Genomic DNA, 26,921 nt, shown 5'->3' with positions numbered 1-26,921 from the left:
CTTTGTGGCTGTGTTAGTCATCACTGGCTTTTTCAGATCATGGTCTTTTAGGTTAATTTCTAAATCTAATTGAAATATTGTGCACTTTGTTCCCAATGGAAAAAATATATATATTTGAAAATAAAAAAGCCCTGTTAAAAATTTAACCTGAGGAAGAGTCAACCTAGAGGGAGTATAGCCTACTGTTAATGTCTGTACCAAATTGCAAGCCAGACCATCTAATGGTTGTCAACACATTTCACTAAAAGCAAACAATGTGAACCTCATGATGGTGGAGGATAACCAATATTCATAAGAATCATCCTCTGGGGAACTTGAATGTCTGTACAAAGTTTCATGGCAGTTAGTTTAATTATTTTCTGTTTATGATTGACAGACATAACCATCTCTAGAGCTGTGCCAATAATATGGCTAAAATAAAAAACAAGACCTCACAGCTTGTCCTCACAGAGTGAGGCTGCCCTTACAGGATATTTAAACACTGTTTCTTTAGGCTACATTTAATTTTAGAAATCTTGATGTTGTCATTCTATTCCCCACTTAATGGTTGTCTTACCTTGCAATGCAGTCAAGTGAATACTGTAGAAAATCAGTTTCAAACTTCTAACCCACTGCTGTAATAAATATCATGTTCCAGTTACATGAAACACGTTTATTGCTTATTTTGTGCTAATGACAACAGTAACCACAAAACATTGTCAATATACAAGAATACAGGAGTATAAATATAGAATATCTGTGCTACAGGGTAGTATTTGAACATTTGTCAAAAATACACACACTCAAAAAAAGACATTCGCTCAGTCACACATCCAACTCACCTCAGGTTTCCATTCTGCACTCAAGAACATATTAACTTACTCATTCACAAATATCAATGGAAGACCATTTGTGTCTCAAGAGGTTCAGTCCCATCTTTAGTTTAGTGCTCAGAGTACTGCTTGCGGTCCAGTTTCTTCCTTGATAACTGTTCCACCAAAAAAAAAAAAAAAAGAACTGACAGGAGTTACAGGAGGAGTTAAAAAAAACCAAGGCAGAAAAAGACTTAATCCAACATTAGATTGCTTGTTTTTGTTCCATTTGGTTCCTCACATGGAGATTCAGAGCCAAAAAAGAGGCTCACTGTTCACATTAATACAAAATATTCTTAGTGGTGCCCAATGCAGCATTTCAGTATCAATAAAAGTTAACCACATTAATTTTGACACGTCACTATGAAGCTACACCACTGACGAGAGGATGTCCTGATGGACAGGACATTTGCCACACTGCTGTACATCACAAGAGAAAAATTCCTTTATGGCACAAAGAAGAAGGTGTTCTTCTTCAAGCAGAAACACAGACAGTGAAATCAGTTTTGCAATATGAAGCAATGAGGTTTATGGGAAATGTAGTCTACTGATTAACCCTAGCAACAATAATGGTGTGAAATAGGGAACACAGATTACCTTGCCCCTGCTCTTGTTTACAATATATATACATATACTGATGTTCAAATACACTACAGGTAGCACCTTTAACGTGACACCATCTGATGAATACTGTGATATAATGTCAATGGTTGGTTGGAGCTGGGCCTGTTCAGCTCGCTCTCTCTTTGCTTACAGTGGGCACTTCCTCCTGCTGTGTTCCACGTCTTGTGCCAGTGAGTCCAGTTTGAGACTTGAAGCTGGGCACGGTAAGTGTTTTTTAGGTACAACAGACGTTCATTAGACACTGTTAAGAAGCAGAATGGCAGTGGCTGAGCTGGGAGAGGAGATTTCAGGGTTAATGTAGTGGGGGTCTTGCTCGTCCCCAGAGTCCCCTTGTTTTTGTGTAATAGTCAAGGTTAGCTTGCTCAGGCCGGCCTCGAGCGTGGCCTCTGCTCCTTCTGCTCTGTCACCTGGAACACACGCGTGAACACACACACACACACGCACGCACGCACACACACACACAAAGAAAGAAAGAAAAATTAATTAAGAAAATTATTAATTGTACTTAAATTGTGGAGGACTAAATAATTTTCTAAAAACACTGCAGAGTTTCTAGAAAATTTCAACATTTGGGATAAAACTGTTATTCACTATTTTTCGCAAAGCAAGACCAGAATATTGATATAAGTGTGAAGCTGGAGTCAGAACCTATTCAGAGGAAGTTAGGTGCTTGCATCCCTGTACAGAGACCAAAACAAAACCTGAGCTCAGCAACCATATTTAGCAAATTGTGCAGACACTGGGGACACTTCACAGGACTACTGATGCTGATTGTCATTTCTGTTTGTGAATGTATTAAATGAAGAAGGTATAACATGTTAATTAGTGAGCTTTAGAGGTGCTGATAGGCAGATTTCTGAGCTTTTGACAGAGCCAGCCTTGGTGTTACCATCTGCTTTCAGTCTTTATGCTACGCTAAGCTAATCAGGTCCTGATTCCAAACAAAGTGAATAAGCATTCCCAAAATGTTGAATTTTTTCCAAAATGTTGAAATGTTCCACTGCAAAGATACAACATTTCCCACATACTGGATGAAGCATCACTTTAGAAGTCAACAAAAACACGTATACACTGATGTAATGAACACACACCTCTCTCCTGGTCGCAGTCTGGAGAGGAAGCTCCACTGCACTGGCTGCGAGGGCCCAGGAGAGGTGAGGCATGCCCAGAACCGCACACTGAGTCTGGGTCATGAGAACTGCAGGGGCTCACTAACTCCAGGCCCCCGGGACAGGAGGACGAGAGGACGGACGACGAGGGAGAGGTGGAGATGTAAGAGCAAGGGGAGTAGAGGGAGGAGGAGGGGTACGGGCAGGTCGTGTCGAGGGGGGTGGAGGCAGAGGTGGAAGGATGGGAGGAAGAAGAGGACGGTGAGGAGGGCATGGCTCGGGGTGAGGAGGCAGAGCGGGTGTCGGTCTCCTCCTCTGAGCTGCTACTGCGACTGCCCTCTTCGTCAATTGACACTGACACCACTGAAACACACATATACACACACAAATATGTACATTAAACATGCAGACACACAGATGCACAAACAAAACTCATAATGTGGATGGATGAGGTGGATAACAAGCTATGGTTGCACTCACTTGACAGACCGTCTGACTCCATCTTGAAGTTGGCAATGTCCTCATTGCCTCCATCTCCCTCCGCACCAACACCCTGCTCCCTGGTCCCAATGGCGAGGGAGCGTCGCTGGGCATGTATCTCCTCGGAAATGCTCTCTAAGTTGCGTAGTGCTGCACGGTACTCGGCCTTGGCGACCACCAGTTTGGCCTGATGCTCGTCCACATTACGCTTCAGTTGCTATGAGAAATCAAACACACCTTAGTAAAAGTGTGGGCACATATGATTTTTATACATCTGGACAAAAAGGAAAGTAGGCTAATGGATGTTATGCAACTATGGTTGAGTAGTAACTTTAAATTTATACATACCTCAAGCTGAAGGTAGTATTTGGCTTTCAGTTCAAAATATGGTCTGCAGGGGAGAAAGGAAAAACTGTGAGCGAGGGCGAATGAAACTGGAGAAACTGCTGGAATAAAAACACCCCTCTATGAGCAGTCACATTCCTTGGCTCTTACAAAGGGAGCACACCCCAACGCTGCACAACCAACACATGAAACATCTGGATTGCATCAGATGACATAAACGAAGCCCGTCTTTCTCTCTTTCTCACACACAACACAAACACACTCACAGACAAAGAGGCCCAATCAGGAGGGAAGCTCATTTCCAATCTATCACAAAGGAAACAAAGACCTGGATTTGCTGATGGAGCGTTTGAGTTTCTTCTCTAACTGCCTCATGTGGCTGATGCAGGAGTTGTAGTTGGCTGCTGTTTTCCTGTGTTCAGCTTCACTGCGAGTTCTCGCTTGCTCGGCCTCCATCACCTGAAAACAATCCAGAAAGACAGTTTACTTTAACTGTAGAAACCAAGCAAAAGACTGACAATTCCATTATAATCATACTGACTACTTGCACTTTCATTATATCCAGCGTCAGTAGGAGTCTAAACCTCAACCTCAAGAACGAATTACTTGTTAGGATGGAATCTTTTAGTATTTTTAAGCTGTCTGTCATCGTGTGCCTACCCTCTGTGTGGCATGGTTGAGCATTTCCTGCCAGGCGGAGTCAAACTGGCGGCTGTCCTCCTCTAGCAGCCTCTCCTCAGCGAGGGCGATGGTTTCCTTGGCTGCCCGCAGGATCTCCACCGCCCGCTGGAACTCCTGAGTGGCCTTTTGGGCTTCAACCTGCGCCTGAAGGTCAGAGAGAGAGGGGTAGTTATAGTTTTATCAAATGGTAGCTACAGGTGCTTGAAGATACTATTTAAGTCAGCCTACAGGTGGTAAATATAACTGCTGAGAAGCTCATGGTTTTACCATAGACTGAGGTTTAAAGCAACAGGCTTACAGAAAGCTTAAATCATGGCAGCTTCAAACCTGTTAAAAAGCCCTTTTTGTTTAAAAACCATTTTGTCATGAAAGTTGGTCCAAAATCCGTCCTCACATGGTGTGAGTGCAGCAGCAGTCTTTGTGCTGCTTTGAGTGTGTGTGTTTGTAATTTATGACCTATATTTCCTCTGGTGGAGCCATGGTTGATTCATTATGACAGCCATAGAGGGACGAAGAAATTTCACGTCGTAGGCACACACACACACACACGCAAAGAAAGCCAACCACGATACAATAGACAAACACAGGCTTTGTCACTAAGAAAATCTGACACATTGTCAGCGGGCTCTTCCTGCCCACAGTAACAGTCAATGGGAGGATTGACTGATGCCCCACACGCTAAACATATTTGGAATCACTCTCTCCCCTCAGACAGGCGTGACTTAAAGGTCTGTAAAAAAAATAATCAGGAAAATCTGGTTAGCTGTGTAATTCTTATTTGTAAATCTATTGCAGACCTTTACATTGGAAAAGGATAAAACTGAGCTGACGACATCACCAGGATTTAAATGGCAACACTGGAGACTCCAAGATGAAAATGTCCTGACCATACCAGGGATGTGTCTTATACATTCACACTGACTCTGCTCCAAGTTATCTGGCATATAATTTTACTTGCATCAGAAACCCCAGATTCATCTAAGAGTTTCATGCAGTTTTAGCACTTGACTGAACAAACCTCCCTCCATGAAATAAGTTGCTGTAAGTAGAGTGTCAGTCTGTCCTTATGCCACTTGCCCTGTTTCAGGGTTATTGTCTGTGTGGTTTGACTGCATAGAGCTACAATAGAAAAAAACTTGCTGATCTAGTTTGTGTTTCTATTCCTGAGCACTTCCTGAGATTACTGTACGCTATTGTTGCAGCTAAATGGACATTTTAACTATAAAACAGATTCATTCATTCCTGTTAGAAACACACTCCCTTGGAGTGTTTGACTGTTTCACTAGCTGAACAGAAAGCTGCAAAATGCAATTTTAGAAAGTTATAGAAGTTATTATGGTGACTTATCAGCCATCAGAAATTTTAAACATATGGCAAATTAAAAAAGTCACTGATAGTGTAAATGAGAGGGCTGGCACCCTACTATCAGTAATTAAGAGCAATGGAGTAGGAGAAACTGTTCATGTCAGGCTGTCAGAGATATTGATTCCCAATTCTGACAGCGCTGATATCCCCCACTTGGTGAAAAGAACTACGCACATGTCGCCACTGGCAGCTGTATCAAAATAAAATCCAATCAGCACTAATACAAACCATTCTGCTTATTTCATAAGGGAGATGCACTGTTTGGATCTGGTTTCACATGGTAATGAACCACCACAAATGCGTAACGAGACAAACAAAGCTAATTTGACCTTTTTAATCTGGTGTGACTACAACACAGTCCCAAAAGGTCAGTGTAGTTCTCTCAGCTGTTGCACATTTTTCTCACGGTCTTCGCAGGCTTTCTGTTACATCAACCCCTGTAACACGACCCCCTGCCACCGTCAGCCATGCTTCTGATAAGGGATCCACCAGTGACGTGAGCAAGAAGAGGTCTGCATCGTCTCACATAAACTTCGAAAATACAAAAATTGGTATCTTCATTGTCGGCATTAGCCTGATGTCTGAGTGTTGTAGTGATTAGATATGCTATCCAAGGTTGTCAAGGCTCCTTCAAGAAGGTGAAGAGATAGAGGACGGGAGGGGGAAGATAACAGCTGCTCTTTGTGTGTAATCTGTTAGTTTGACAAACTGGCAAAGATGAATTCCTCCTCTTTGTCCCTTGTCATGACCCGTTTCCCAGGCTCAGAGAAGGGGTTTGGGTGTAGGGAAAACAGGAGGAGGATGATGGATATTTGATGAGGAGAAACTAAAGAATACACAAGGAACTGAGACGTTTGGGCTGCATCCATGTTTTTTGTCAGGTTGGAGATAAAAAGTGACACACAAGTGCCCGTCCTTCACAGGACTTCCTGTGCACACACTTCCCTTCTTCTGCAGGGTTAGTGTGTATTCATAAAGCATGTCCTCAGTGTGTTGTTATTACCTAAACGGGTCAAACACAGTGACTGTGTGAGTCTCTGAGCTTTTCTTTGTGTTTGCAAAAAGGACATAATAATTTTGCCATTATCTTTATGACATAAAAGTCAGCTGAGCATGAGAGAGCATACAAATGATGAGCTTTGTTATCAGTTAATTAACTTGATGTCATACAGACCACATTATCTGATTCAGAAGCAAACAATAAAATTTTTGTCTGAAATACCACGATAGCCTGTCACCTCGGGATATGAACCACGACTGTTCATATCATCCTACTAAAGGGAGTTGTTGACGTGTTTGTGTGTGTGGGCTCATTTTTAATTCATATGTCGGGCACTGTCACCCTCTCGGACATCTTTGTCTCTAAAAATTCGTCATTCATTTACAGTCATGGGAGGTGAGAGGTGGAGGGTGAAGAGGTAGACAGAGGTGGCTGAAAGGGACAAAGCGGGAGAGAGAGGGGATACAGGAGACAGACAGCCAGACAGACAGGCAGTGGTGCAGAAGAGAATGTTGGGTAAAAAGGACAAAAGAAAGGACAATACAGGCAAATTCCTATACACCACCTCCCCCCCACCAGTTTGTTGGAATGTAAGGGGGGAAAAACATGGGGGATGGGGGATGAGGATGGCTTATAGATGGGGGTAGGTGCAATACTGTATGTGTGTGTGTGTGTGTGTGTATGTTCTGGAAGGGTCAATGAGGGGAAGCAACAGAATCCCTTTAAAATAGGTCAAGTATTAAATATTAAATATTCATCCATAAATCATGACCAGACAACACACCAGTTAAACCCGAGGCCTTTATCGGCTTTGCTCCGTTTAAACCCACTGATCATACCCAGAGCACCCCCCACCACCGCCACACACACACACACACAAACTAGGGAGGACTTTTTGATCCCTTCACGTGAAAGCAGGTCCCATCAAAATTCAAAACCTCCCAGTAATCCCTGACACTCACGTGTTACTGTCAGAAGCAGGTGGAACTGGCAGGTATAGTAGTTTGTCATATTGCAAAGGAGATAAACAAGGACACACACACAAATACACAATCTATTTCAGTTTGACAGCTCAGCTCTGACACATAAATGCCAGCCGTCTGATGAGTGACTCATAAGCTCCTTACTCATTGGCTCAGACGGGGAGGGGGGCGCTGGACTCTAAATTTCTGACACAATCCAATCGGATCAAAGCCTCAACAGGCTGGAGCAATCAGACAGTAAAAGAGACGACCCACTGGAGAGGGAACGGCACAGTTTAGAGCAATAACCACTCGGGAAGTTACCCAACTTTGCATCTACCTGCAACAGTGCAGCAAGCATGAAACCACAAAGACCTCTATGAAGCAGCAAAAGAAACAAGTCAGATTATGAAAAATATGGCTCTTCTCCGCACTGAGCTGCTGTGCGTGTGTGTGTATGTGTGTGACATTAGCTTAGGATACAGAGGTGTGACTGTGTTTAAAAATAGATATCACGTGACTGAGCTCCCTTTAAGTAGATATACGCTGAGCTCTTTAAACTTCTCATCACTAATCCCCAGTAAACCTGCCCTCACACTCTCTGTCTGCCGACCTCAGAGTCACTCAATATAGCTCTCTTCTGGGACTGTGTGTGTGTGTGTGTGCGCATGTGTACGAGTGTGTGTACCTGTCTTGCTACTTTGCGGGCTTCCCAGTAAGGTTTGGAGTCATCCACAGCTCGCCCAATCCTCTTCACCTGCTCGTCCAGCTTCACTGTTGCTTCCACCAGCACGGCGCGAAACCGCTGACGGCAGTCCTACACACATACACACACAAAGACACGATGAGATTATAAACTTATCAATCAATCTGCAGCCATATGATTTCAAAACTGTTGTGAAGATGGAAACATTACAGTGACAAATGATGGACAACTGTAAATCTGATGATCCCTTAAATTTTTACTATTAATTATTACTAGTGTCTCTAGTGTTTAATGTCTTAAGAATCAGCCAAAGACTCGTCTGCTTGCCTGCTGTGTAGTTTGTGCTGCCTTGTTGACCCTGATCTATTTGGCCTTGTGCCTCCAAAGTGGCTCGTCTAATTCAAGTCATCATGAAGCCATTACCCAAATACACGCATGTGTGTCATTATACACAGTTGTAGCTCATTTCTCTGTTTTGATTCAGTGGGTCCTGTTGCCTTTAGTGTTGTTCAGCAAACGTTATTTTCATCCTTTGGTGGAGAAATCACGGATGTTTGAGAGCAAAGGTGCATCTTAAGTTTCAACATCTGTATGTGTGCATGTGTGTGTAAATGGTTTGGCAAAAAGCCCAAGATGGCAGTGCATTTTATCTGTTATTCATCCATGAGCTCTGTCACCTTCTAAACTACATCAGTATGAAGAAAAACCATCTATTTGTATGTGTGTATGTTTGTTTGTGTGTGCGTGTGTGCGTGTATGTGCAGTTGTGTCCATGTGTCTATATATGCTGTAATTTTCAGAATATGGGTGTGAAAAGCAGCAGCACCTGCATCCTGTTCATTAAATTGACAGAGAAATAAAACAGAGATTAAAGAGGGAAAGGGGAGAGGGTGCTACAGGAAGCACACTTCCTGTGACATCATTATGTTTCCTGACTTCCTGTTCCTGCTTTTAGACAGTGCTGCAGCATGCAGTCTGATAGGTAAATCATGTAAGCTACTGGTCATGTATGGTAGGTGGTTAAGAATGCATAGAGTCTTGGACTTTGGACACACACAGACACGCAATCTTCTGTCTCTGCCAGGGCAGAGCAGAGTTTTAGCTTTATGCTGGCAGAGTAAAGACCTCATATCTGAGCATGGATTTAACCTCAGCCTTTCCTGAATCCTCTGTATCTACTGTACATCGTCCTTAATAAACTCAAGACTGTGCAGGAAAACAGCCTGCAGCGTGCCAGCGGCACTCTCACATTCTTAAGCTCCTGACTTTCATTTCTGCCTCTTGATGAATCGCCTTCTTTCTCTGTTTGCTAATGTCAGTGAGTATATTTATGTAACTGTTTCTTAAGTCATATTGCCAAAGCACTGAAAGAAATATGACGTTTCAACACGCAGCAGGTAATTCCTTCACACATGTGGGTAAAACTAACCAGGATCTATAATAAGTTTCCTACATTTAGCTTTTGAAAACATAAATTAAGAATAGAAAACAATGATCCCACACTGAGACTTGTGCATACTAATTCTGTCCTCTCTGTCCTCTCTCTCGCTCTGTCTGTTGTTATATTTATTCCAGCTCTGGTTTGTGGAGTTTGGACGAGCCTGAAGGTCTAATGAGAAACAGAAGAGGCCTACTTTGAGGAAAAGAAAAACTGTCTGCGTACCTCTGGAATGTTTTTACTTTCGGTGAACAGTAACCCTCTCTGGCATACATTTAAATCCAAGTGAGCAATGTGAAAAAAAAACACACCCACCATCCATCCTTCTGCCCTTCCTTGCAACATTTTACAGCCTTTTTCCTCTTTATGTGTGTGGTTTGTTTGTGAGGCTGAGGGAGTTGCGGGGGAAATGAGGAGAGCACTTGGGATTTAAACTGCTCCAAATGTGCCATTCAAATATTATATTTAACATTCAGATCACAGTTATGCTTCTTGTAGCGCTAAGAGTTCACACGGCACAGTGCTATTTAGCAGGAGTGGCAGTGTTTCCACATTTTCCCTCAGAAGCAGCTCCCGCTTTTAGCAAATTTCCATCATTCCAACTGTTTCAAAGCAACGACCTTGTTGCTAGGCAAATTCCTGAAACACACGAAACGGTATTGGAAACCAGATGAATTATCTCACTGCGCTGACAGGATTTCTCACTTGTTTACAGTAAAACACAGGATTTTGTGTCGGAAAGTGAGTCTTAATGGCTCCTTGAGAAGGGTGGCTTTGCAGCACAGCTCAGCCATGGCTGCAAGTGTTTACCCCAGCAGGGAGGGGCAGTAATGATGACAGTAACAGTGTTGCTTGGTTGGTGTTTCGACTTACCTCCAGCTCACTCTCCCAGCGGTTAATGTCATCTGTAGACTGGTTTAACTTCTCCAGTTCTCCCTGTTTACAGAAAACATGGCATGCAACATGGAAGGGCACAGAGAAAGAGAGAGAGAGAGCGGTGGAGTGAGGTTAAAACAGACTGTGTATCTGGAGGCTACACTGTGTGACTTCTGTTGACCAAATCACTGAGCATGCAGCCACGAGTGTGTATATATATATACGTGTGTGTGTGTTGGGGAAAAACGTTAAAGGGACAAATTCTATCAAATCTATTAGTGACCACCTTGCAACATTTTATTGCATGACTACAAATCACAGCTGACAAATTCCACCATTTAATTAACCTTTAATTCTATTAAATGCCACTTTAATTAATATAGTTTAACAGTAATATTGTATAATAATATTATTGCTCATTTTACTGACTTTAATTACACCACTAAATGTGGGGTAAAACAAAATAAAACAAACAAACAAACAAACCCCAAAACCCCAAAAGTCTTTACATTAGCCTTCACGTCTTTTCAATGTCACTTTCACCGGTGGTCCCATCTGGATCCCTTTAAAAACAAATCTCACCTGAATTCTTGGGTCTACTTCTTCTTCCTCCTCAGCACACTGCGAGTCCTCCTCACAATCATTCCCATTTTGTAGAGGATCCATGATCAGGATTTCTGGAGTTTTTGGTAGAAGAAAAGGTGGGTCTCCTCTGCAAACAAAGCGCGACCCCGGGGTTGCTGGACGGCGGGGGTGTCCAGCGGCGATCCGCCCTCTCTAACCTTTACACAGAGCACATTGCATGCTTCAGGCTTTTAAAGGCTTCGGTGTGTTTAAAGACGCGGAGGAGTCCGCTGTCTCCACAGGAGCGCGTCTGTCCTCAGGGAGATCCGACACACACACTGTGGAGGATCACAACCTCCGGTCCCGACAGCAAACGAACTGTGGAAAGGACAAAAGTAATCATCAACAAGACTACTTCTAGTTCGGACTTTCAAAATAAAAGCCCGGTGGACCACAACAGTAGGACCAAGACTCAAAATGTCGGCAGTGTATTTACATGCATCTCAAATGTGAATATTTGTTTGTTTTCTATCACTATAAATTGTAAGGGCAATTGTAAGTTTGATTCATAGATGAAACTGTGTGTTGTGTTAATCACAACTGAAAATAGGCCTACAGAGATTTGTTTTACGGCAACTCACAAACACTTAAGATGTAAACTGACTGAAACACATTGCAGTCCCGCGTTTTAGATTTCCATGACTATGTTTCGCCTGCATTTAAATCACAGCCTATAACATTAATAGACCTGGTTTTGGTTATATGACGCGTTTTTTGTTTTTTGGTCAGACGATGTACCTACTTTTCACCAAATCGTGCTTTTATTTTGGACACTCGCTCGGATTTTCCGGTCTTTTTCGAGCTGTTTGTTTCCAGCTTGACGCAGGTCCAACACTGGGAGTGAGAGCTGGTCTCCCTCGCCCTCTGGTGGTGATGACTCCTGGGAACAGGGAGGGAGTGTCAGACTGGAAGCATGATAATGGCTGGATTCCTGTAAACACTCTGGACAGAAAGTTTATGTAGGAAAGTGGTTCTCATGGCATCTGCTATATGGTATTAAAGTTGCTGTTTTTTATCTTTAGAGTTTCCAGTAAACAAAAACAAACAAAAAAAGAAAGAAAAGAAAATCCAGAGAGAACTGACGGCTCCCATCAGTGGTTTTTGTGATGATTCATATCCATTTGTAAAGTTTTAGAATTACTCAACAGTCATACTGGGATTTAATGTACCAATAAACATACAGCCCACTATACTGGTCATATTATAAGAGGATAGACAATTGTTTTGAAAGTGTGGTGTTTTTCTGAAATGAATATTTTATATTAAATTATTAGAATATTACAAAATACAACAATATAAAAATAATTCAAAATTCAAGTCCTTGTTCATGACCTCAGAGACTGAAGTTTTTTAAACACTTCTTAGTCCAATCAGATTTTGTGACCTTTTTCTCAGCGGATGTGGCTCAGCTGAGTGGACCGTGTACCAAATTATTACAAATATTACTAGAGTTTAAAGTTTAAGCCTGAGCAAATAAACCACCATCCTACCAAAATAGGGCTGCGTGGGAAAATGCTTTGGTGATTTGGGGTGAACTGATCCTTTAAGGACACTTATGTTAATAAAAAAAATATCAAGGCAGAATTGGTCTTGGGGCACATTTATTAACAGACCTCTTACTCTTTCAGTGTATAATGATACTCCTACAACAGGTTCCGTGTTGCATAATGTCATGCCCCCATTATGAAGTCAGTGGGTTAAATAAAATGATTCAGTAATTCAGCCTGCAGTGAGAAAGTAGGGAGTAGGCCTATACAGCGCCTCAGATATGGACGGCTGCCCGGCTTCTCTGTTCGTCATCGCGTTTTTTCCAGCGTCCTCCTGCGTATGCATGTATGCGACCGACGGGCTGATTTCATAACGTGGGGAGGAAGAGAGGAATGGGGCTTTGAGAACGAATGAGCACCAGACCCGGTCGGCTTTATGCACCAACTGCGTTAGGCGATCTCTACTCCCGGGCCATGCAGACGGTGCGCTAGAGGAGATGCGGTAGTGGAGGCTGCTGATGCTGCTGTCCGATCAGCTGTTATTTGTGTCTTGAGCATCATCGCCGTGACGGCTAGAGAGATCGAGATCAAGCTCCGGAGCCAGGCACACCGCAGACCGGATAACGGAGGATGGAGTTCAAGCATCTGGTGGAGGCGGCGGAGAAGTGGTGCTCCGGGAACCCGTTCGACCTCATCTTCGCCGAGGAGGACGACGAAAGGCGGCTGGACTTTTACGCAGAGCCCGGCGTCTCCTTCTACGTGCTGTGTCCCGGCGGCACCGATAGTTTCGTAAGTGAGCTTCTGCAGGGCCTCTAGCTGTGTGTGTGTATGTGTATGTGTGTGTGTGTGCTCTTATAGGTGTGTCGAGGGTGGGTTGGAGGTGGGGTTGTCCCTGCTGGTCCCGGTTTTCTAGCTGATGGACATGGGAGAGGAGGGGAGGGGGTTTGGGCAGGAGAGGAGGCGATGATGTCATTTCAGTTTGAGCCCCCCCCGCCTTTTCCTCCGTCGATGGTGTTTTTTCCTCCATCACAATCAACCTCCACATCATGTTAGCCAGGTTAAAAACCCACCAGGCCTGTAACTTTCAAAATAAAAGTCCTACCCACCATTGTCCTGTGTTGCATTTGGAACCAAAATAACCAATAAATAAAAAACTGCATTTTTTTTGGAAATCTACGAAGAAATGTCAGTTCTTTTTTTTCCTCCCTAAATGTTATTGCATTATTGTTTTGTTTTTTTTAGCCACTAAGGCCAATGCTTGTTGCCAAAAAAGCTCAAACTCAGACAGACTGGAGTGCAGACACTTCTCTCCATAGTTAATCCACTGACTATTAAGATTCAAAACGCTGATGTTCTGCAGACAGTGAATAAATACTTAACAAGGGACATATTTTCATAACTTTATTTTGAAAGAATTATTGCTGGTTTTCTGACCTGATCCAGAACAAATGATCCCAGTTGAACCTCGCTTTTAATGTTTGCCTGCATGGACACAAACAAAATCTTCAAATTTTCATTTTTTATGCTGTTAATTTCTTTCTGTTAATTTTATCTCCCCACATGATGGTCTAAATGACAGTTCTTCATACTGAAATGGTGGAAAAATCCCTTCATATTTCACTTGTTTTGCCCAGAACAGTCACATTTAAAAGCTCTTAGCAACACCAGACACAGCCTTAAAAAACACCCCATGTAATTTGATTACAATTGCCATACAGGAACACCCTGGGTTATCAAAATTCCCAGAACTCCTAGAAATAATATAGAATATTGGCTCAGTGTAGCCAGGCTCTGATAATCTACAGACTGTCTTGACACAGCTCATTGGCTATGTTCTCCTATACCAGTGTGGTGCAGTGGTGGTGTTATGAGTCCTAAAGCTCCTGAGACCAGACCCGCCCTGCTCCCACCTCCTGTTCAGTGACAGGGGCAGATGGAGATGACCCAGGAGCCAGGGCGTCTGTTCAGTCAGTAACACATTATGTCACACCCACCGTGCCTGTGTTATGTGTTAGCAGGCCTGGCTTGGACTGTCCCACAGAGAGCAGAGCTGGGCTGCTTAAGCAGGGGCTTTCCATGGCCACTGATCAAAAACAGAAAAATGTAAATCGTTCTCCTGCACGATCAAACCATTGTGGTAAGAAAGTGGACAACACAGCAAAGGCTTTAAGATGCAGCTGCATAAATACCTCACGTTGTTTGTTGTCTCTCAGACTTCATTTTACACCTTCCTTCCTTTTGTTTCCTCTTGTTTCTCTTTATCTACCTCTGCCTCCTTCTTAACTCTGTTTTGAATCTAATGCAACTGTCAACTGTGAACACACACACACACACACTCAGGTTCTCTGTCTGCTATGCACTCTGAAATTAGCTAGAAAAACTCTCTGTCTCTCTGCAGGATGCTTGAGATCTGGTTACTCTTGCTCAGTCAATACTGCTATCAGCAGGGTGTCTCACATGCTGTCTTTCTCCCCCCTCTCCTTCTCTCTCTCTTTGTCACACACACACACACACACACACACACACACACACACACACACACACACACACACACACACACACACACACACACCTTGTCAGTTGATGTTGTTTGTCCCCCTGTGGGCAACCACAGCATCAGTCTGTCCACTAGAGGGCACTGTTAGATCAGGCCCACTGTTAGTTCAGCTCTGTAATTTTCCTCCAGGGTATGTGTGAGTAGTTTTCAGTCATCCAGGTCATGTGACACAGTGTTTAGCAGCTGAAAAACAACAACAATTGGATCTGCAATGTGGCCTTGAACATCTTCCTCGGCTCATCTGAGTAGCTGTGCTGAAAGGTGCGGTTAGTCTGTGCAGTGGGGACACAGCCTCATGTGAGAGTCCATCCATCAGTGTCAGACTGGAGCAACCATCCCTGAACAGTCAGAGCAGCTTTACCCCAGGCTGTTTCTCACCTTTTTCACATGACTCTCACATGACCCTGTGAAACTAGACCTTAAATTCCATTAATTTACTCATTGATTAAGATGAAATTAAAGTATTTTAATGAATTAAACGGAATAATGAATTAATAAACTAATCAATTTAAAAATGTACTAAGATGGCACAAAAAACATGGAAACCATCCTTTAAGTTACACCTTAAAAGGACATTCAATTGAAATTCAGTTATGGTTTCATGGTCTCAATTTTAAAGGTTTTTAAGGCATTAAAACTCCCTAAACCATGCATATAAACACTTAATGTTCTTTAATGTATTACATTCCAGAAATATATCCATTATTTATTGCATTGTTGCATTATTGCACCTGAATTGAAAAATTAAGGTCCTTTCAGGATAAAAAGTTAAACAATGCATTGAAATATCTTTGTGAAAATACCTGCTGTGCATTACACCTGTTAGTTATTTCCTCCAGGTAATTCAGCACACTTCGCCAGATTTCCTAATACATAACCCAACAGTATGGCCTTTAGACTCTAATTAAACAACACTAAAAATAAGTGAGTTGGAATTGCTCCAGTGGCCCTATATCAAGCAGTGCTGTTTATCTAAAAAGTCCTGTCAGTGCTTTGAGGGAGCCGAAAACTTGCACTAATGAGGAAGCTCATTTTAATTCACCAAGATATCTTATATCTGATACAGAGGATTTACAGCTTGTCATCACTTAACGCTGTTTTATTGGCCATGAGGATGCAAATATTTTGCTGACCTGGCCTTGAGGCCAGAATTTAACCTCAGGCTTTAAACTGATCGTATCCCTCAGACTACACAGGCCTTGAAGTAGGAAAGCATTATCTTGGCTACAGTAAAGTAAAAAGACTTTGTGCTGTACTGGCACACGTGCGTATGGATGTTCATCTAATGAGTGTGCCAGAGGAAGCACTTGTCTTCAAAATAAGGCACACAAAGTCCTGAACAAAGACTCAGTGGCTTCTTGTTGGGTGGGTTAACGCTCTGTTTTTTCTAAGTGATATAAGTGATGCGGAGATAATCATGAATTAATGATTCACTTCTCTTAGCTAGTATTGTAATGTATGTGTGTGAAAAGGAAATAACGATTGGTTTTTGAGAAACGATTCATGAAGAAGTGGTTAGTATGAAGAATCATGAAGGAGTTAATCGTTGGACTCTGGTTCATTAACATACAGTGTGGCAGACTGTGGCAGAATGTCATTTATTATCTACAGTGTAGAATTTGATTCAGAGCTATCAAAGAGCTACTTGCATTGTCCAGAACTTTGTAATCAGCCAGTTCCTTATATGTTCCTTGGTAAATAATCATGGTTTTGTGGGTCTTTTTTGCAAAGTGTCATCACTGTCTGTGTAATTTTCACTCCTTTGTCTGCTCTATGTCCTTAAAGAAATGTCTCTTTAGCTTGCTTAATTGCTTTGTTCTAGTTTTGTTTTTTTTTTCTGTGCTGCCCCTGTCCCAGCTTTACTTATTTACTCATTAATTCCTGTGAGTTGTATATCACTATACAACCTATGTGAGGCTACAGTGGTGGAGGAAGTGTGGTGTTAATGCATCACCTGCATACTGATTCCTTTACCCTTAAACTTATCAATGTTCATGTAATGTTTCTTTTATCGGTGCTGCGAAATAAAGAAATAGGAGGATCGATGTTTGTTAATCAGTGTGTTTCTGTGTGTGTGTGTAGCATGTGTGGAGCGAGAGTGAGGACTGCCTTCCCTTTCTACAGCTGGCCCAGGACTACATCTCCTCCTGCGGGAAGAAGACTCTTCTGGAGGTGCTGGAGAAGGTCTTCACGTCCTTCAGGCCTGTAAGGAACCAAAAAAAGGAGTTTATGCTCCAAGAGTCACAGTTTACTTTCTCACACGCTGCATCATCATCAGTACAATGACCTCTGCTTGTTGCTGTCTGGGTCTGTTACATCCTGTTCTCTCTGGTACAGACAAAACATCATGTCAAACAGCACTCATCATGTCGAAGCTGAAGCCCTTAATTTGTTCTGCTTGGTAACCTTTAAACAGTTTTTGCACCGTATTCATTTGCTATTAAAACACCTTTATCCCTTAGTTAACACAAGAAACAGCAATAATTTACCCCAAATCTGTGTAAATCTATTACATACATAAACACTAGGTAAGTGTTTATTATATACTGTTAAATGACACCTGAAAATATTTCAGACATCAAATATAAACCAAATCCTCACCCCAAATCAATAATTAATGGATTTGTCACCTATATCAAATCAATATGTAAATTAGGAGCTGTTAAATGTCCTCATCGTGGGGGATTTAAGGAGTTTACTTTTCACCTTTTACCAAACACCATGATTTAGATTAAAGGAATATGTCAACATTACAGGGCTCATTTGCTTTCCAGCCTAAAGTTCAGATCAATATCATGGTCATGTCTGCATGCTGGTTAGCATAGCTTAGCATAAAGACTGGAGACAGGGGGAAACAGTTAGCCTGGCTCTGTTCTAAGATTACAAAAGCTGTCTGCCTGAAGCTCACTGATTAACAGATTATATCACAGGCACAGTAACTCCCCGAGGTCACACCTGCTTGTCTGGCAACCTTACAGTGACGGCAACGCTCCAGGAAGTTACTTCACCCGGCCAAGAAACAGTCTCACCCATTAACCCACAGAAAGCCACAGCATGCAATTTTTTTTAACCTCAGTTTTTGTACACGAGATACCACAGGTTAATGAGATGAGCTGTGGCTTCATATTTACTGCACAGATATTATAGTGTTACCAGTCTTCTAATTGTACTGGGGCCATTTACACACATGCACATGCTGTAATGCTTAATGCTTCTAACACCGCTTTCTCCCTCTCTCTCTGTTAGCTGTTGGGTCTTCCAGACATAGAAGACGACAGTTTTGAGCATTACCACACTGACATGGAGGGGGAACCGGGGCCCGACCAACAGCAGATGGGGGTCAGTCAGCAGTGATGAGGCCCAAGAAGAGGTCTGCAGCTGGGGCAGAGCCCTGGGTTTCGACTCATCATCCCCCAAACACTTAATTACACACTCTTATCCAAATACACACACACACACACGCACACACACATGCATATTTACAGTCAACTTGCTAAAAATGCACCACCATGTTCTTGAATGTCTCAGTGGCTTTGCTTCCCAAAGAGTGCACTCTGTTGCACTTTGTTGACCCCTACTAAATACACACACACACACACACAGACATTAGGGCTACGTGAGCTGTAGCCATGTACAATGCAAGAATCATAATCATTCACCATTTTGTTAGTTAAAGTTCCACAGCACAGCAATATTACATTGGCCTCAGCTGGCTTTGTTATGCAGAAAAACAGTCAGATGTTACCGCAATACACACTTCCCCCGTGGCTTTTGGAGACGAATGTGACAGATAACCTACTTTCTCTGCCCGCCTGTTGACACAGATACATGAAAGCTAGATGAAAAATGAATGGGTGAAAACTAACGGTTTGTGGCTACGTGAGGCAACCGGAGTGACGCAAGGAGGCAGGGAAGGAGGGAGTTATAGCAACAAAGAGGGGTAAAAGTTTCCACTTCATGGAGGGAAAGAAGGAGGGAACTGAGGAGTGAGGATGTACATTCGTGACGTAGATTCAGGTGGGGCGGCTCTGAGATTATCCCGTTTTAGTTGCATAGGTTTTACAGTCAAAAGCATTTCACACATTTGCTCCTCATGTGGAAATCAAAGTGTGCAGCTTTTACAGTAGCATGGATCATATTTTGGAGGTGTGTTTCTTAGTGTTTCTGAGAGTTAAAAGTCCCTTTAAAGAGGACGTTTTTAATCAGTGTTACTATCATATGACCATCACAACAAAGGCTCACGCTGCAGCTTAAACCCTTCCTTGTTTGGGTGTCTCATTGTCACATGACACCCTTGGTTCTTCTGTCCCGTAGTCTTCCTGGTCGCTGGTGGTTCACAGTTTGCCCTTGTTTCTCAGCACAATCCGATGAGATGCTCTTTTAAATTTAGCCCCACATCTCTTTTGCGTGTGTTGTTTTGAATTTCTCTGCTTCTTCCAAGGTTTCCTCCTGACCATACATTTAATAAGTGCACACCCAGACCCCTGAGTGTGATATCAGAGGGAAGGGAAAATATTTATTGTCAGACACCCTCTGCCTGCCCTGTTATTTCTAATCTGACAGTGTGTTGTTGTACGTCACATCCAGTGCACTGCAATGCTTCAGGCCCCTTTCGCCTTCAACCACTCGATCCACATGCAAGACTGTATCAGATTTATCTTTATATTTAGCCCGTTTACTTTGGCTTGTAAATGTTTTGTCTTTTTATTGCCTCTTTGAATGTTTCTCATGCAGTGTATCTTCTGTTTGCCCTCAGATGTGTGTGAAATTGTTCAATAAACCGTGTGAACAGAGTTCCACAGGCGTGTGTGTGTGTGTGTGTGTGTGTTTTCTTAATGGCCTGGAGTTAATGGAACACAAAGCGTTCAACATGGAGGGCTTTTCATATCACACAGTGGACTGGTGACCTGCCGCTGTGCCAACAGCCCGCTGGTGTTACTGGGATTGACGTCACGCGCCACCTGACGAGCACACTCAAGGCTGAGTCAAGCTGGAGTCTGAGAAGGCCGGGACAGGAAGCAAAGATGTGGCCTTCAAAATAAAAGCCACAGAGGGGTCTATTGAAAAGCATTTCAGTGGTGGATGTTCTCCTACTACAAGCTGACGACAGGGAGCATTTGCAGTAGTTCTGTTTATGTGTTACACTGTCCTTATGTACAAATTTGAGGTACTTTACTGAGTATTTTTGATGAGTCACTTTTTATTCCTCTACTCTTATTTGACAGCTAGTTACTCGTTACTACAATGAAGATTTTACACACAAAGGCAAATGATGAACTTATGCAAAACTACTCAACAGCATGAAAAATAGTTCAAATTTACTTCACCTTGACCCTCACAGCAGCAAAATGCTACTTACACATTTATACTTCAGTAATAATAAGTACTATAGTACTATAACATTCACAATAGCCAAAAATACAATATAAAGTGTATATATAACAGTAAAAAAGGCCAGTGCTACATGCTCTGAATCTGTGACTGCTCTATGATCCTTAAAGTGCAGTGTGACAGCAATGAAGGAAGGAAGAGAAGCTCAACAACAGACATTTAAGCTTTCTCAGTATAGAGTGCCACATAATACTGAGCATTTATATCATAGACAAAGTTGTATTCTACATTACAGTAACTTTTCAGTCTTTTTTTTTGTTTCTGGCACAATTCAAAACTTTTAATTTGAAGGCGAATTGCTCTTATCCTGGTAGACTTTGAGTAATTTGACGGAGCTGCCTCATAGAAGGAGGAGGGCAATCCCTGCTTTTATTTTTCTTTCTAGACGACCACAGTTTAGCTCAAAAACAAACTTGAACCAGACGAGCTGTGGGTTAACACTTGCGCTTACATGCTCGTCTGAAGCGGAGGAACGGAAGACGTTTAACTGAAGAGATTTTATCTTTTTTTTTTTTTTTTAATTTTTCCATTGTTGTAAAAAGGGGAAGGGCTCTACCAAGAAAAACAAAACAACCATTTGGAAATTAAGTTATGCGTCAGTGAGAGCGCACTTAACGCACAGAGCGCACCATGAAACTCTGACATGTTGGATCATCTCACCTTTACTGTTGTTCGTTTGTTAGGTTTTATTTCCTTTGTTGGTGTCAGCTCTTCAGGACTCACTGTAACCATGTGTCGTGTCTAAAAACTTTAAAGCGCACTCAAAATCTTGAGGAGGTGAGTCTGAGACAGCATGGGGGCCAAACAGAGCAGCCCTGTATTTGATGGCAGAACTCGGGCTTATTCCAGCTCCGATCTCCCGTCTGGAAACTCCAGCGGCGGGGAAAGGATTGCGGGGTTTAGGTACACAAATGGACCCGATGGTCCACGGATCCGGTACACGGGTGGAGGTCAGACCAGCTCCGGGTTCAGTATACCAGCCGGCGGCAGGTCAGGCTCACACGGACTCAATCAGAGTCTCGATGCCACGGACGGTGACGATGAGGTCCAACTGCCTCCTGAGGGCCACAGGCTGCTCATAGGCTCGTTGCCGGCTCACTTGTCCCCTCACTTGCTGGGAGGTAAGACGGTAGCACGTGCTAAATGCAGAATAGTAAACTCATAAAACATCTGGAAGGGTCGCAGTCACATTGATACGAATAACAAGTTATTTCTCAAGCCTTTATGATGACTTTTAATCTCCTGATTTATTTATTGTTGTTCCTGAAGTACACATTGCCTGTGTAAGTGAATAGAGACATACTTTATTCTATCTCTTTAAATATGTTTAATGTGTTCTTAATACAAATTCTATTGCCCTTATCTCATTCGGCGTCCATTTTTTTTAACCTAATGTGGCGTAAGTGTAATATTTCAGGTGTTTTCACTGCCCGTGGCACCCAGTATGAGTTCAGAGTCAACATGTTACTTCATGTTTGCTACCATATGTTTATGGCACTCTTGCACGATACCCTAAATTGTATACATAGAGCTGCTGAGTGTTTTTCCATTTGACATGTGATACCTGGCATATGGTGATAGCTGTCTGATGACTGAACCCTTTGTTTGTCACTTCTGCATTTTTATTGGAGCCACAGGTGGCTCTACTGTACCGAGCGACTGTTTTTTAGGAGTCTTTCTTCTTCTGCTCTGTCTTGCAATACTGGCCTGTTTTTCACTCCAGCTGAGAGGGAAGAGTGCATTATGTAGGTCAGCAGATAAGAGCTTCCTGCTGGTTACACATTGCATGACACACACACACACACACATGCACACAAACTTCCTGAATCCACAAGTCTAGCTGTTTCACAACTGGTGGGTTGTCTCCAAACCAGACCACAACAAAACAGGGCTCAAACTAACAGAACAGGACCATTAGACGCCTTTAACATCCATGTTGTTGTGGAAAAACAAAAGCTCCCTAACAAAAGATCTAACATTTTATAATGTTTTCATGAATCCTTATATTGCTGTTGGAGCGCTTGGAAATAACGGCTTATCTTTTATCTCAACGTGATCAGTGAGAATACACAACAGTTTTAGTCCCCCCTCCTTCTGGTTACTGGCAGAGGTTATTTCCTTGAAGAGGACCTCCTTTTATTTATAGCCTCATCAATAACCTTTGCTCATTAGATCCATGTGATTTTGTCTCTGCAGGCCTGACATCATGTCCACGGGCTTATTGCATTTCCTCACCTCCCCTACAAACACATGACACAAACATGAGGTTCACAGCAGACACAGATAATGACTGCGTAGGATGCAGTTGTTGTCCTTTTTTGCGACTGCAGTGTTATAATGTTAAACAGGAGGTTAGCTTATCTCAGATCAAGAAGCTCCTGGCCTACTAATCTTTGTGCAGATGAGATGATAGCACAGGGTCAGGGCGGTATGTATACATGGGTTAAATTATGAATGATATATTATTTATATAATATTTTGTGCTATAAATATTATAGTACAGCTTGTAATGCGCAATGACACCTAAGGATTGTGTGAGATTGTACAAGCAGGTTGTCACAGATTGTTTATCGCAGACAGAGAGATGGCAGATACAGGTGTTAGGCTGTTTAAGATCGAGCTCATGCAGAGAGTCCCACGCCCTCTCTTGTTTACATATCAATAAAAGGTTATGCGAGAGATGCTGGCACATCTGGGTCCTCATGTTCTTGTTTTTGTGTTTTCCTCCCAGGCTTCCACTGTCCTGTCTGCTCCAAGTTTATGGCTTCAGATGAAATAGAGAAGCACCTGCTCATGTGTTTCAGCAAAACGCGCCTCACCTACAACAGTAAGAAATCAGGGTTGGAAATGCAAGGGGGTTTGGGAGATTCTGAAACTTGAAGTGTTTGGTGTTGGTCTATCACATCCTCCAGTTCCTCAGTTTCACTTTTTTGTTTAAAATAGACACACAAACAACATGTGAAACTAAACAATCACAAAGGTATGCCCTTAAAAAGCTATAGTCTATTTGTAATTCCAAGTTTTGTTCTAATGTCTTAGTGTGGACGTGCTGTGATCAGCTCAAAGGCCCTCAGAGTGATTTTTCCTCCATAAATTGTTTCGTCTGGGGGATATTCAGAGGCCTCAAGCAATAAAAGCATCCAGGATTTCACAGGAAATTAAAAAAAAAATCACATAATTATGTGTAACAGATATTTGGTTTATTTTTTTTAAACCTATGTAAACATTTTATGACCCCTCATATTTATCTTCGGACCTCTTGGAGTATAAGAACCCCCATGTATAAATATTTGATTATATTATCATACATGATTACTTCTTCTAATGCATTACTTTGCAAGGTGCATTTTAATGGTGTGGTTGGCATTGGCCTATTTTCAATCACCATATTTACTGTGTGGTAGATTAATCACTAATAATACATCATATTTTATAAGATCATAATAGGCTTTTTATGGAAAATCTTAATCTGCAAGGTAACTATCAACTCTAGCTGTCACATAAATGTAACGGAGTAGAAGTATACAGTAAGTAATAAAGTACAAGTTCCTCAAAATTGTACTTAAATGCATTACCAAAATATTCTTATTCATGTCCCATGACTGTCTGTTGTCCCTTACTAAGTCAAAATTAGGGATGATAATGAATTAATGTCTAAGATCCTGTATTAAATGATTCTTTGATAGACTAATAAAGTTTTTTTAAGAACTCATTATCCACGGAAATGCACCTGCACAAGGATGTTAAACAGTGCAGCATGAAGAGATCAAAGCAGCTGCACATCTGTGCAGCCACTCACAGGCCTGCGGACTATGTCTTTGTGAGAGGCTGTGTTGTGCACACACAGGAAAGGCAAACATATCTTGTCTGTACACATACAGCTATCACTACACACACTTTCTGCATGTAGAGACTTCCCTGCTTTTATTGTTGCATGTATACAAATGAGTAGATTGCTCTCAGTTCTCATATAGGGAGAGAGAGAGAGTCTGCAGCTCATGTGTTTTAGCTTATCACAGGCGAGCAGATGTGTAAAACCTATACAATCATCACTTTATTCTTTACCTAACTCATGCAAACATTTTAGAGTACATTTGGGTGAGTGTATCTTTCCTCTCCTACAGCATTCATTCTAATATAAGCACATGAAAGGCTATAAAATGTCCTAGTTACTCCTTCACCTTCTGTGTTGACAGTAGGACCTGTCACAGTTGAATATGCAGATTAGCATGTGACACTGAAAAGAAAACTGTGTTGTTACCTGTTCTCAGTGTCATCTGATCAGAGATTCAGCCTTCTATTCCTGTTTTTAAAATACTCCTTTGAATTTGTATTTGTACACACAAAAAAGAATAAAAAGTGAAACAGCGCTCCGCAAAAAGACACAACCTAGTCCCACAACTGCAGACTGCATATTTCCCTATTTTACAGGTACAGGATTGCTAACTCTCATGGGCACAAATGAGAGCTGATATTCTGGTACCAAAGGTTAAACAGATGGTTTTGCAGGATTCAGTGCCTGAAGTGAATATCTGATACAAGGTTTGGTGTGCGAGACAGCTCTTTGCTCAGTTTGTCTCTGTATTGTCTTTCTCAGAGGACATCCTGTCCAGAGACTCTGGGGAATGTGCCATCTGTTTAGAAGAGCTGGAGCAGGGAGACACCATTGCCAGACTGCCCTGCCTCTGTATCTACCATAAAGGGTAACTAACACACACAAAACCACAGAAGAAGAAAAAAATCCCCGAAATAAACAGATTTTAGCTGATAATAGCTGGACAAACGCATAAAGAACACTAAGTTTGAAACAACTGCAACTTCCTGAGGAAGCGAATCAAACTTCTCATCAAACTCTCGGCAAGAAAGCAAACAATCGTATTTCGCAAAACATCAAACTGTGCCTTTAATGCAGACTCTACAGAACATTTCTAGAACTAGTAATGCCATATTACATTGTATAGGAGCCGATTTCAACTTTTCTGCACTTTCAAAACTTAATGCAGAAAATCTCCAACCTCCCCAAAAATGGGAACAGACCAAATCAAACAGGTGACAGCCAAGGCACTGATGAGAAAAACGGTTTCTTAGGATGCGGGTGGATAGAGAATGAGTAATACTTTAACTAATTATAAAACAAAAGTATCTCAACTTGAGTAAAAGTAAAAAAAAAAAACAAAACAAAACACTCTGGTTTGACATTTTGGGAAGTACAGTAAATATGAAGCTAGCACCATCTTTAGATAATGTATCTAAAAATAAAGAGACATTTAATCTGCGACATGTAAATCCAGCTCTGTTTTTATCTTTCTTAAAACACAAGAGACAAACGTCCCCATTGTCCTCCTCTTCCTCTTTCAGGTGTATAGATGAGTGGTTTGAGGTGAATCGCTCGTGTCCGGAGCATCCTGCTGATTAGGAGCTCCAAGAGTACAGTTTCAATCAGCTGTACATCACTGTGGTCCACTGTGCGTCCTGACCTCAGCCCAAACACTGTCTGTTCCAGCCGAGCATCAGCGCTCCTCAGGGATTGTAAGACATTATTGTGTGCCAGATTTTTCATGTTGCCTCATGGAACTGCGATGGACTTTGGATATGTTTCTCTAGACGTTGTGGGATGTTCAAAGAACCACTGGTCAAGTCATTTTGTCTCCAGAAAATATGTGAATGTTCCTTATGCCACCTGCTGGCCTAAAAGAGGCTTCATGTACGACGGGATCTGAACTGAACTGTTTTGCAGAGCAGGGCGTGGTTTTATAGCAGAGGACTCGTATAACCAACATGGTTGCAGAGTCTCTTTTCAGCAGAGATTTAAGTTGATGCCTTTTCAAAGACTTGATCAGAAAGTTGAAGGCTGATGTGCAATGTGAAAAGCAGCCGTGCAGAATATAAAAAATGCCAATATCAGCTTTAAGGGATGATTACAGTGTTGATGGTAGTTAGGAAATAGATCTTAATTTTATTGCAAAATTGGCTATCACTATTGTTTTGTTAAACAATCATGTGTCCTAGACCAAATAGTCTAACATGAAATAGACTTTGTCAATCACTTGGTCGTTCAGAGCCACAGTAATGTGATTTGTGTAGTTTAGTGGTGAAATTACAGATAGGTTCAGACATATCTAATGATGATTCATACTCTCTCTAAGGAGTGCCATAATATGCTGCTATGTCATAGACTGGAAAGTTTTCCTATAACCTTTGTTCATTGTATTTTGTATTTGTACTGTAATGAATTGCACAACAATAAATGTTTTGTCTTTATGTCTCTTTCCTGCGTGGATGAATAATTTATAGTATAATATTAATATAGTATAAGTCCAGTTTACAGTTTGCTTGGAAGTACTTATTATTTTTAAATGTTTCACTCGCCAAGATGGTACAAAAGTTTAATGGCATCATGTATTATAGACTTTAAAGTATTACAA

General features: G+C 41.9%; 3 protein-coding genes across 3 annotated transcripts; 2 read left to right on the top strand and 1 right to left on the bottom strand.

The window, feature by feature from the left end:
- Positions 1-637: 637 nt before the first annotated feature.
- sh3bp5a (SH3-domain binding protein 5a (BTK-associated)) lies at positions 638-14,207 on the bottom strand. Its single transcript, XM_041052757.1, has 11 exons — positions 13,983-14,207; positions 11,804-11,941; positions 11,020-11,379; positions 10,435-10,497; positions 8,106-8,234; positions 4,070-4,234; positions 3,738-3,868; positions 3,413-3,455; positions 3,065-3,281; positions 2,567-2,947; positions 638-1,882 (listed from the first exon to the last, which is right to left on the bottom strand). The coding sequence occupies exons 3-11, from the start codon at positions 11,101-11,103 to the stop codon at positions 1,710-1,712; spliced, it is 1,386 nt and encodes a 461-aa protein (XP_040908691.1). The 5' UTR covers positions 11,104-11,379; positions 11,804-11,941; positions 13,983-14,207; the 3' UTR covers positions 638-1,709.
- On the top strand, positions 12,832-19,892 carry mturn (maturin, neural progenitor differentiation regulator homolog (Xenopus)). The gene is made up of 3 exons (XM_041052762.1): positions 12,832-13,337; positions 17,188-17,310; positions 18,352-19,892. Exons 1-3 carry the CDS (start codon positions 13,179-13,181, stop codon positions 18,457-18,459), a joined length of 390 nt encoding a protein of 129 aa, XP_040908696.1. The 5' UTR covers positions 12,832-13,178; the 3' UTR covers positions 18,460-19,892.
- Positions 19,893-20,863: 971 nt separating this feature from the next.
- LOC121191568 (E3 ubiquitin-protein ligase ZNRF2-like) lies at positions 20,864-26,757 on the top strand. Its single transcript, XM_041052758.1, has 4 exons — positions 20,864-21,617; positions 23,228-23,323; positions 25,094-25,199; positions 25,855-26,757. The coding sequence occupies exons 1-4, from the start codon at positions 21,290-21,292 to the stop codon at positions 25,910-25,912; spliced, it is 588 nt and encodes a 195-aa protein (XP_040908692.1). The 5' UTR covers positions 20,864-21,289; the 3' UTR covers positions 25,913-26,757.
- Positions 26,758-26,921: the final 164 nt, after the last annotated feature.

This window comes from Toxotes jaculatrix, chromosome 13, assembly GCF_017976425.1.
Source record: "Toxotes jaculatrix isolate fToxJac2 chromosome 13, fToxJac2.pri, whole genome shotgun sequence".
In the NCBI taxonomy this organism is placed as follows: domain Eukaryota; kingdom Metazoa; phylum Chordata; class Actinopteri; family Toxotidae; genus Toxotes; species Toxotes jaculatrix.
Note: the sequence above shows the minus strand (reverse complement) of the source record. Positions and strands in the feature narration are given on the sequence as shown.